This window comes from Tachypleus tridentatus, chromosome 11 (genome assembly GCF_004210375.1).
Source record: "Tachypleus tridentatus isolate NWPU-2018 chromosome 11, ASM421037v1, whole genome shotgun sequence".
Classification (NCBI taxonomy): domain Eukaryota; kingdom Metazoa; phylum Arthropoda; class Merostomata; order Xiphosura; family Limulidae; genus Tachypleus; species Tachypleus tridentatus.
The window spans coordinates 5247634-5260223 of record NC_134835.1 but is presented as its reverse complement, the minus strand read 5'-3'; the positions used below and the strand labels follow the sequence as shown (position 1 = coordinate 5260223).

Here is a 12590-nt window from a genome sequence, read left to right as displayed (position 1 = left end):
TAATACCCATACCAGCCGTTGTGAGATATATTTTTATTTCAAGTGGGTTTCTCATCATCAAGAGAGCACCAACTTTATGGAGAAGTGATATGGCCTAAAAGGAGGTCTCCCGAGAAGATCTTAGGAGGAGCCAGTCATGAAACAAAATCCAAGACTGTAGTTGTAATAAAATATCTTCATGACTTTGTTGAATACATAAGGAGCTAAAGCCAGGCCAAAGGGGGAAGAGCTCAAAAATGGTTCACCTGATCCTAGGAAATGAAAGGTAGGAAACAGCATAAGAGTAGGGCAATTGTAATATGAAGAAATGCATCTAAGACATTGACAGTGTTCACTCACAGTCTGGGTGAACAGGGCCAATGGAGAGGAAGAAATCTCTCCATCTTGAAACAAAGAATCACCAGACAGTGGTTGAGAGAGAAGAGGACAATGATAGAACACCAGTCCCTGATCTTTTTTTCTTTTTGAGGATAACAAATAGGCAAGAATAAGATCCTAGAGAGTAGAAAACAACCCTATGAATGGCCTTCATCGAATATTGGATGAATAGCTGTGGTGGTAACATCTTCTCCAGTTATAGAGCCTCCAATGATCACAGAGATAGTATAGGTAATTTTATACATACATATATGAAAAACTGCCAGAACCTCAAGGAGATAACAGTCTCCATCACTTAAAAATTTATGATCATTGTAGCAATTCTTCATATCAGAAATAAGTTCATACACACGCACGCATACATATATATATATATAATTAATTAGTGGCAATGTAGACTATAAATCAAAGTTAAAAAGAAATAAAAGAAAGTTAACAAAAAAACTGATTAAGTCATGTGCCAGAGCAGACCCGATAAACCGAGCAGCAGCTAGACCAAACATTTTATCATAGTGACAGTATACAGCATTTTTAAACTTTTATTCGCTCTCCAAACTTTGTTAATAGATAAACTTATAATAGTATGTATGAATAAGTGATAACTGCATAATAAATTGTGTGTGTAATCTGCAAGTATACATATTAGTGTTTGCAAATGATTAATACTTTCAATAAATTACAGCAAAATTACCACAAAATTCAATTTCAGAGCATCTATTTTTTAAACATTTCCTGGGTATTTGTCCCAAATCCCCTAACATTGACATTTTTTGCAACCTATTCTGAGTTGCCTGACCAATCCAAAATTGTCTTCTTCATCTCTGTAGGTTTAAACTTAAAGAAACATCTATTTGTAATAGTCCTGTGGATATGAATAAAGTTAATTTCAGTGCATATGCTTGAGGGGATCTATTGTGCATAATGATGCATCTTCCTCCCACTGTCACATAATGATTATATTATGCACTAACATGTATTTTAGGTGGGATACAGATTAAGGCTAGTGGCATGTGCAAAATCTCAAAGGCAAGCATGCAAGATATAGCTATCATGTCCAAAGAGAGCAAGCCTATAATTTTGGCATTATACACATTTATATTTAACTTCAAACACCTATACAAATTACAAATAAATCTTAAAATTTAAAATTTCTTCTTTTAATACTTTACATTATGTTGTAAATGTGTTTGAACCTCAAGATTTACTTCAATTATTTTTCAAAATGAAAAGGAAACGATTAAAAAAGTTGGTCAAAAAGAAAACATGATAATTTGAATAAAAACAGCTTCAAAAAGTAGAAAAGTTATAATTCTCCAACATTTAAAATGTATTTCTGACAGGTACTTCCACCTCCATACATAGCTATTCTCGTTCAGTGCTGCTCTCCACTTGCAAATTGTTTTCACACACAGGCTTGTAACAAGCCTCTACTAGACCACAACCCACAGGGCAGTCACTGATACTGAAAAGAATTATTTTTTTGTCCCTCAGACTTCAACCAAGATTGCAAATTTCCAAGGTGATTGAAAAATGAAGAGTGGTGAGGCAAAAGTTCCAAGAATAAGTAAATGTCAGACAAAAGCAGGTCTATCCCCCCAAAATGCCAACAAAAGAAATGTGTATTTAAAAAAACATCTGAAGATGACAAATGTGCCAACAAGGAAGTAATTAGGGTAAACCTTCCTGAGAAACCCTCAGGATGATGGTAAATCAACTCTGAGAGAAAGCAGATAGTGGAAAAGTACTGTAGGTTAAATGTAAGGGTAAGACAAAGGGAGGAAAACCTGGGCTTGGGACAAAAGAACAATACAATCAGGATTTACCCCCTAAATGGGTAATATGGATTCTAAGTGTTGCAAATCTGAGAATGGAAAATCCATCTGATGGTTGGTCAAAACAAACTGGTTCACATCTCATGGATGGTGGAGAATGCTTACACCTTGTTTTGAAAAACAAAACACTCAGCATGAATCTCAATATCTGGTGAAGATGGAAATTTAAAATACCTAAAGGAAAGAGTATCATGTAACAAGGAAGGTAGAGGATTACAGGAAATTGAGGAAAGGGATAAAACAAATCATACTTGAGAAATCGTGTCCAAAAAAAGCTATATTAAGCCTAACAAAACCCATAGAAGTAACCAAGAAAGACATGGCATATTCAGGTGGAGGAAAAAGGTTGTCAATTGTTGTCATCCTGAACTGGTTAAGTTTGTTCGCAAGAAAGTTGGGCAACATTGGGAGAAAAAGGTTGGTTCACATAACAGTCAATCTCTTGATAAATAATTGCTATAATTCCAAAGTTTAGTTCATATCATCTGTATGAACATAATTACCATTCCAATCACTACTAATTATCTGGTATTCCAGCCAGCCTCAAGAGCCCTGGTATTGAGACAAAGGCCTTGCTTGCACTGGATATTGAAGATATAATGTGGTTGACATATTACTATACATTTATCTTCACTAGCACTATGATATTAATGTTAATAATAATTAATATAAACTTTTACTACTACCTATATAACAATATAATTACTAATATCAGTATCACTAAAATATATGAAATGCAAGTACTAACTTTATTATTCATAATAATTTTTTCAGAAGTGAATATCTGCTCAGTGATCACCATGATAACATTTTATGTACAGTACAAAATATGCTAAAACTAATACAAACATAATTTTATGTCTTACTTAATTAGTAATTCAGTTGTTTCAAATAAAGCACCTTCTGTGCAAGGTATAACTGGATTGTTAAGATATTTCTGTTCAGTGATAAAAATACACTTACTTCACCTGCTAGAGGCACATCTCCTAATAAATAGGAGCGTAATTCAAGGACACAGGAAACAGCAATGCACCATCCACGAATAAAAGATTTTAACCACTGCCTTGTATGGCCCTGCTCCAGGACAGCTGGAAGAACAACTTGTAGCAGGATCAGTTCTAGAGACAACTCACTTACAGGTGTTTCACTGGAAGAAAGCAGGGAGACTATTATTAATCAAAGATTATTAACCATTGTAACGATAAATTTCATCAGTTCATATACCAACTTGTACAAGGAATTGAAACTGGAGAAATGGCAAAAATGAGTAGTTCATATGGCATGCTATTAAATGGCGTGTCATAATAACAAAAGAAAGAAATGATCTATTTTAAATAACCCATGAAATAGTTCTGAAGTAAAATTATACCAAAAGTGCTCTACACCGACATCTTGATTAGTGATGTTCAATGTATCATCTGTGATGACAAGAAAACTCACTAGTAGAGAAAATTATATATTTAAAAACAGCTGGTATGGGTAGAGAAAGTTCTTCTCTATCAGTGCTTTCTCAACCCAAGTCAGCTGTTTTTAAATATATAATCAATTTATCATGTATTTTAAGAACAAGAATTATTTTAGTCAATTTAACATTTAATAAAGACACTTACCTTGATAACACAACATTGTATGGCAAGAACTCTGGAAACACCTTCATGATTAATTGCACTGGAACCCACACCATCAGCAGAACTACCATGCCAAAGATAACTACCGATGCCAAAAATCTCCGTATGTGTCGTAGAATAGGCAAACGAACCATCTAAAGAATTAATGATCCACTCTTTTCAACATTTGACTCCTAACTTAAAATTTTCATTATTAAAAACCACACACCAAAGAATTACAAAAGTCACTGAATTGTATGTTGAGCTATTTAGAAATTGTGTAATACTGTTATTCAGACTGTTCATGTATTTGCTGAATCAACAAGGAACTTACCTGTGTGTTTCACAAGTAAGTCATAAAGAGCTATAGATTTTTTAAATACAACCATCATTTAATAACATAATAACATACTTTAGTCAAATTTAAATATTTTTTAATAGTTAGAAAGGAGGAAATTTTAAATTTACAAATTTTTCACACAACTAAGAATTTTAATAATTGTTATAAAAAATATCCTAAGTTAGCATTGCCTCAGATAACAGCAAAGCAAAATTATATCCCATTTCATGTGTATTAAACTACTGAGTGATTATAAAATCCTATATTTAAAATTACTTCATGTCAAAAACAATAGTTTTTCGAAAACTTAATTTCATGAGATCTACAATGAACATCACAAGTTTCATCCTGTATAATATGGACATAGTAGTATGTATTGTAAAGTTTGTCACAGCAAATTAAGAATTCCCCTAAATTCTGCTGCTGTTTGCATTGTCTGTACTGGAAAGTGCTATCTGATGCTTGGAATTAATTTGTAATGGCAATTTTCACTTTTTCACCTTCTTGGACTACTATTACTGACATTCCCTCTGAGGAAACCTCACAACCAAAACTTTGCTAGTGCAATGTCAAGGAATCTTTCCATGCAGCATATGAGTACCCAATTTTTTGTTGTTAGTTTAATAGCACAGTTGAAAAACAATGGTACTGGAATGAGCTGTAATAATAATTGTATTACTATTTACTTTTTTTGTGTATTGTATGTTATTAAGAACCCTGTAGCTAACAAAGACAAGAATCCACACATAATGTGGTGTACAAGTATTTATGAGTTTAAAAAATTGAGGGATCCACATGGTCCTAATCAGTATTCCTGACCTTAAAAAACTAATGAATCCACATGGCCATAATCAGTATTTCTGATCTTAAAAAGCTGATACAACCATGTGATTCCCATCAGAATTTCTAAGTTAGTTTGTCCATTTCTGCTCATTCTTGGAACTTTGTTACTTAAAATCTAGTTTGGGGCAGGAATTTAGGTTAAAAAATCTTTCAAGCCAATCCTAAAAAACAAACCAGAGTGGTCAGAATTTTTTCTCTTCACCCTGTGTGGTGAAAAGGTAAATGTTAAATAAATTTTGAAAGAGCCATTGGGCTTACATTACATTTAATTTCAACCTGTACAGTAGATTGTTGAGAGATGCACGGTAACAAGGAAGATGCTGACCCATGGCTCTCCCAGTGTGCTACTAAACAACAGCCTGAACCACATTATTGGTTAATTGTGTTTGTCCACTCTATTAATAGACATGTGTAAGAGTTAGGTATGACCTTAAAGTCAAATGTTTCGTGTAAAAAAAAGATGTTTTGAATAAATTTTTTTCTTTATGCTATATTTACCTTGGTTATTTTTAATTATAGAATTCACATTTTTTCTGTTCATTGTACAGTTTCTTTATTCATTTGATTCTTATTGTTACTACATAAATAAAAGTTAGTGAGTTCTTTTCTTACTGTAATATCAGTACCATTCTGCTACATGGCTTTACAGCTACAGTCATGTGAAAAAGTTAGGACACCCTATGAAGGCCTGTGTATTTTTGTAACATTTTTGGATATACAGATATTTAATCTCAATTTTAACAATACTGAGATATTATAGGAATATAACTAAACAAGTAAAACTGAAGAAAAGACTTTTCAAGATCTTCTGTAAATGTAATTCCACAAAAATGCATATTCTAATTGAGGAAAAAGTTAGGACACCCCCCCATTTATTCCCACTTAAAATGACTCAACTCACATACAGGTGTATCACACCAGGTGCACAAGATTAAAAGATCGTTACACAGCATTTTGAATGAGGCTTGCCCTATTTAAACCTCAGACATTCAGTTTGGTGTGCTCCTGACTGTTGAAGTGAGAGTAAGCACCATGGTGAGAGCAAAGCCTTCAGAAAGAAAATTGTAGCAGCTTATGAGAGTGGTAAGGGATTTAAAAAGATCCCAAAAGATTTTGAAATCAGCCATTCCACTGTCCAGAAAATAGTAAACAAGTGGAGGGCTTTCAAAACAACTGCCAACATGCCCAGGTCTGGTTGTCCAATCAAGTTCACCCCGAGAGCAGACCGCAAGATGCTAAAAGAGGTCTCCAAACACCCTAACATGTCACCACGGGACCTATAGCAGGCTCTGGCTACTGTTGATGTAAAAGTGCATACCTCTACAATCAGAAAGAGACTGCACAAGTTTAACTCGTATGGGAGGTGTGCAAGGAAAAAAACCTTTGCTCTCTAAGAAAAACATCAAGGCCAGACTGAAGTTTGCCAGAGAGAATGTAGACAAAGACCAGGACTTCTGGAATAATGTTCTTTGGACAGGTGAGTACAAAATTGAATTATTGGGACACCAGAACAGAAGACATATTTGGCATAAACCAAATACAGCATTCCAGGTAAAGAACCTCATACCAACTGTGAAGCCTAAAGGTGTCATGGTTTGGGGATGCTTTGCTGCAGCAGCACCTACACAGCTCACAATCATAGAATCCACCATGAATTCTACTGTGTATCAGAGGGTGCTTGAGGATCATGTGAAACCATCTGTACGAAAATTAAAGCTGAAGTGGAACTGAACCCTGCAACACAACAATGACCAAAAACATACCTGTAAATCCACCAAAACTGGCTGAAAACTAAGAAATGGAGAGTCCTGGAATGGCTGAGTAAAAGCCCAGATCTTAATCCCATTAAGATGCTGTGGGTGACTTGAAACGGGCTGTACATGCAAGAAACCTCTCAAACATGCCACAGCTGAAAGAATTCTGCATTGAGGAGTGGGGCAAACTTTCTTCAGACCGATGTCAGAGACTGGTAGATGGCTACAAGAAGCGACTCACTGCAGTTATTTCAGCCAAAGGGGGTAACATTAGCTATTAGGGGGTAGAGTGTGCTAACCTTTTCCTCAGTTAGATTATGCATTTTTGTAGTTACATGTACAGAAGATCTTGAAAAGTCTTTTCTTCAGTTTTAATTGTTTAGTTATATTCCTATAATCTCTCAGTATTGTTAAAACTGAGATTAAATATCTATATATCCAAAAATGTTACAAAATGCACAGGCTTTCATAGAGTGTCCTAACTTTTTCACATGACTGTAAATAGTAATGTGTGGTAATAAATTTCAGATGTTAAGTTTCAGTATTGGAGCCATTTAATGAGCTTTCATATGTCAGTAGATGTTGGGGAAGATGACATAAAGTGTTTACTTATATCAATATGATGTTTTGCAAGTAACAAGGAATCAGTGGTAGTTCATTTTATGTAAAGTTATATTTCAGTCTTATATCTTTACCTTTAATTTCATTAATAGTTATGGAATTAATCACTTCTGTGTAAAACTAGAGAACCCAATCAGTCATCTATGCAAAAAGTATCTACAATGAAAACATCTATTAGCTCTTGCACTCAGTTTAAATGATTTCTAAAACATCAGGTGTAACTGTGTTAGAAAGTACATTAGATATGTTTCTGAAAATGAGGATGTAGTTTTACGTTATAATGCTTTGGCAATTATGCTGATGCTGAAAATGAACTAATATTGTACATATATATTAATTTTGTATTGTAAACAACTTTTTCTTGATGGATGATTATCTGCTTTTAGGTAAGTAGATACAAGTTTCTGTATTCTGTGACTAACACAAATGTTATATTTTCAACCATTAAAGATGGTTCCAAGATGTACAGTTTACAATGAAGACATAGCACAGTAGTTTTGTGTGTGTTACACTAAGCAGGAACAGTATCCAGAAATGAAAGTATCAATAAATGAAGTTCAGAAAATTAATAAAAGTGGTGCCACTAATAAGAACAAGACCAGAAAACCATTTAACTTGTATAAATCAAATGTTAAGTATCTTAGGCTTACTTTACTCAGTAATAGAGGTCAATTTAGCAGTTGTCTTGTTGCAATGCTCCAAGAAACATTGACATTGACAGTACAATGCAAGTTGGACCAAGAAGACCTAAAAGTGTGCATTAAAGTAAGAAAACATTGTTGATATTTTACAAAGACTTGTAGGCTGTTAGGTGAAATGGAAAACAGTGAATGATCAACCACGTCTTCTTATTTTTTATAATTTTTTTACTACAATATACATTATGTGAGCCTAAAGATAGAAAGGACTATAGTTCCTTAACCTACTATTTTTACACAGGCTTTTTAAGATGTTTCAAAAACAGCTGTATACAATGACATTTGCATTTAATTCTTTGTTCAAAATACCTATAAACTGAATCTAATGCATCTACAAGCTCCAAAAAACCTAGTTTGCAGAGAAAAGCTCAGACCTCTGATCAATAAAAAGGCCATGTTGAATTTTGTGTATGACACCCTTTATCCAAATGTATGGCATGGCTGTTTAACATTATGTGAATGGAGTTGGTTTGTGCCCAAATGTAGTTTATATGAAAATATACATAGAAGTGTGTGCTATAATTCCAAATTTATTAAACATATGCTCACAAAACTTAGTAGGCTTTTAATAAGCATTACAATCATGCTGTGTACAAAAAATTACACTTTTAACAAATTAGTTTTACTAAGTCATTTGACTCAGAGTCTGACTACAACATGCATAACTGATTTATTTTCATTAAAGAATAAAAATAGTTTTTCGATCTTACAGTTTCCATATTTCATGTGTATAGCCTCCCACATGAATATCAAATTTTTGGTAAGACTTTATATTTTTTCAGCATCAAGTGTAGTGAAATGATAAATTTAGGGTAAAATAAAAAGTTTAAAAATACTTAAAAAAACTTCATTATTTCTAGATTACTCTATATTGTAACAGATAATTACACACCATTTAACAGCCAAAACTATTGGTTCATTTAGTTTCATTGCTTTATAACTGTACTTAAACCCTCTCAAGACATACTATGATCCATTTGTCACAGATGGAAACCTTTGTTTACATAAATGATTGAGTTATAAGCATATTGTGATTAAATTACAACTGTAGAAGAAATACAAAAGCAAACAATGGTTGAATTTGTTTTGAATCTTGAGCAAAGCTACATGATTGCTATCTGTATTAGTCGTCCCTAATTTAGCAGTAAAAGACTAGAGGGAAGTCACCTAGTCATCACAACCTACTATCACCTCTTGGGCTTCACTTTTATCAACAGACAGTAGAATTAACCAAGGCTGAAAGGGGCGAGATATTCAGTTAAAGGGATTCCAACCCATGACCCTCTTATTACAAGTCAAGCACCCTAACTCCAAGCAAACAGAGAAACTGAGGATATATACTTACTAACTTGGTACATAAATGAACTAGAATTATAACACATCTTAATAGGAGAAATTTCTCTTTCTGTTGATTAAAAGTATCAGAATTGGGACAATTTTTAAAAGATGTAATGAGATAGGAGGGGTGTGGCATGCGGGTTTGCCTTTCCTGGTTTCATCTCAGAAATGTAAGAACTTTGGAGGCAATACATTTACATTATGACTTAACATCTATAACACAAATGTGTAATTGGTGGCAAACTCAAGATGTGATAGATAGATAGAAAGAAAATACAAAATGGACAAATTGGAGAAAAGAAGCATCATGTGATGCAAAAAATGAAAACTGAGAATGTATTTAAATAATTTCTTTTGAAATTACAATAGTAAACCTTTGGTAACATTACAATATGATTTATTAACTATGCTTTTATGCTCCATTTCTCAATATAAGTTGTTTATTTAAATTATAAATGTAACTGAGGAAAAAAATGTAACATGGGCACTTTGACTCTCACTGTACACACAGTATTAACTATAACTGGAATTGGTGATCTCTATTGTATTTATAGAGTCCTGGATTATATATAAATGTTCATGCACCATACTGTTTAATTTTACAGTATGATAATGACCCTACAAGTGCAGAAAAACAATATTTTAACATAAAGAAGTAGATGAAATTTTTCATGCTTAGTGTTATCTCTCAAAGCATAGACCTCAAGACTGTTGATCAAGAAAAATAGCAAAGGCAGTCAGCATCAAGGAATGTAATTATGGGCAGTACATCAATATGTCAGGAATCCAATTATCATCATGTATTTAAAAGTAAACTTCAAATAAATGCACCAAAAGGAATTTTTACACTTTGAATTTAAAACATGGTGGTGACTGAATGGTCTCTAACTTCTGTATGTGTGTATTTCTTATTCCGAGGATATTTCATGATTAGTCTAGTACACAGATTAACAACTAACCTAAATCTCCTAAGCTAGCTAATCGTTGTAAGATATTACCAAGATTAAGACCAAAAATACTGATATTATTGCTGTTGGTCTTGCAGAGACTAATATCAGTAGATATTCATACATTATTTTATAGATGCCAGTTTGGTTGGTTTTCTTCCCTTAGACAAATTTGTCTTTGATTGAGAAAGCCAGGTTCTTAATATAACCAGTCTATACATTAATTATTTTTTTTAAATAAATTGTTCCATTATTTGACTAGACAGACCAGACACACATAAATGATAGTACAACCCCTTTTGTGTTAATAATTTCAGTCAGTGGTTTAATGTAATATTATTATCCATGTAATTTTAGAATTTCTTTATAGCTCTTGGTAATTTCAGGATTAAAACCCCTTTCTACTGTTGTATGATTGGTCAGCAATAACTAACTCACTGTTAACATCTTTGTTTACAACAAAATCACAGCTTTCTGTTTCACATTTTCATTTTTGTGTAGTATCTTACTCAGTAAATGTTTTATAGTATTTTAAAAAACTTATTGTGTAACATTACATGCTAGTTTCCTTCAATGACTGTATTGTTTGTAAAAACAAATATCAAATATTCACAGCTTATTTATTGATCATGGAGATGATTCTTCACAAACACGCAAAATTATTCAATTTCATAATTACTGGTTGTTTTTTAGGTTACAGTTCATTATTAACATTTGGTTTTTCACGCATACCTTTTCGCAATGACACGATACTAAACCAGATCATGAGGCTAAATTTTTCAGTAGTAATTTTCTACTTAGTTCAAGCCAAGTTATTGAAATCAGTCATGTGTATAATTAAGGTAAAGAGCTATCAAAGATAAAATACTGTATTTCATTTTATATTTATCAAAAAGAAACTGGCTACAAATGTTAAGACAAGTCAAATATTCAATATTAAGTTAAAGAGCTATTACAGATAAAACACTATTTCATTTTATATTTATCAAAAGAAATGAGCTACAAATCTTAAGACGAGACAAACAATAAATAAGTGAAGTAGTACCAGGCTTACCTCTTGAATAGGGTTGAAGTCTGGATCATACAAGTTTGGAAGGAACCACAGTGCACCAGGTCGCAGCACTTCTCGCAACAGAAGAATAAAAGAGGCAAAGTAAAAAACATACACCATACCCACCAGCCAGTGAATGAACATGAAGGTACCTGGAGCTGCCTTGAAGCTGGCTTCCCTGTCTTGCAGACTAGTGTCAAGTATTGTCTGAAACAAAGCTAATAATTATATTAAATTCTCAGAAAGTAAAGTTAGTAAATGAAGTAAAATTAAATAACGTCAAACAATACATTTTTGTTTTAAAATAAAATGCATTTTAAATCCTTTTCCACATCACAGCCAAAACTCTAGGTGGGATATTTAGTTTCAATAGAGTCAAGACTTTGTGAAAAACAGTCTTAATGTATCCAGTCAATAACATGGAAGAATCTCATTTCGAACATAATAGAAAGAGCCAGATGAATACTGAAGCAAACTCATGTGTATATCAAATGTTAGTATACAGCATGTTTCCTTAAAAGGTACACACATTACAAATAATCTTTGTCCACAATGGTTGTACTCTTAGGGTCAAGAAAAAGGGGAAAAAAAACCTAATAGCTAAAGAACACTCAAACATGGCTTAAAGCCCTTCAACAATGAAAAAAAAATGAAGAATGAACTTCATTTACACCAACCAATTAAATCCTCATAACTACAAGACATTCTTAACTGTTTGAAAAAATTATAGAAACCAATAGGTTATACAAATTAGTTTGATCAAAGAGAGAATGGAAAAAAGGGAACAATCTATATCAGAGTTTTTCCACAGATAACTTAAATGTGGCCCAACAACTGATTGTGCCTAATGCACACACTCAATAGGGATCACAGTAAAGTATATGCATTAAACTTTTTTAATCATAAGTAAATTTTAATAAAAGTTCTATCTCAGTAACAAGTAATGACATTCCAAGAGTAAAAGGTTGGATCACACTGATCTATGATAATTCAAGTCAAAGGAGAAATTCTAAGAAAAAAACACCTTAAAATGCAGACTTGTATCACACAGAGAAAGAGACAGGAGTAGAGAGAAACCCAAGCAAACAAAACATTAATCAGTGAAAAACTGAAACATGATGAACACAAAAGGCAAAGGAGATTCCAACAAGACTTCACTCAGTATAATGAAAAGCATGAGA

General features: G+C 32.9%; 1 protein-coding gene across 1 annotated transcript in view; it reads right to left on the bottom strand.

Moving 5' to 3' along the window:
- Positions 1 to 12590, bottom strand: part of LOC143231631 (E3 ubiquitin-protein ligase MARCHF6-like) — a 95285-nt gene that overhangs the window by 28732 nt on the left and 53963 nt on the right. Inside the window, exons 13-15 of the mRNA XM_076466170.1 lie at positions 11413 to 11616; positions 3821 to 3972; positions 3174 to 3357 (exon numbers count right to left, since the gene is read on the bottom strand). Coding sequence (XP_076322285.1) covers positions 3174 to 3357; positions 3821 to 3972; positions 11413 to 11616 — 540 coding nt within the window. The remainder of the gene's footprint in view (positions 1 to 3173; positions 3358 to 3820; positions 3973 to 11412; positions 11617 to 12590) is intronic.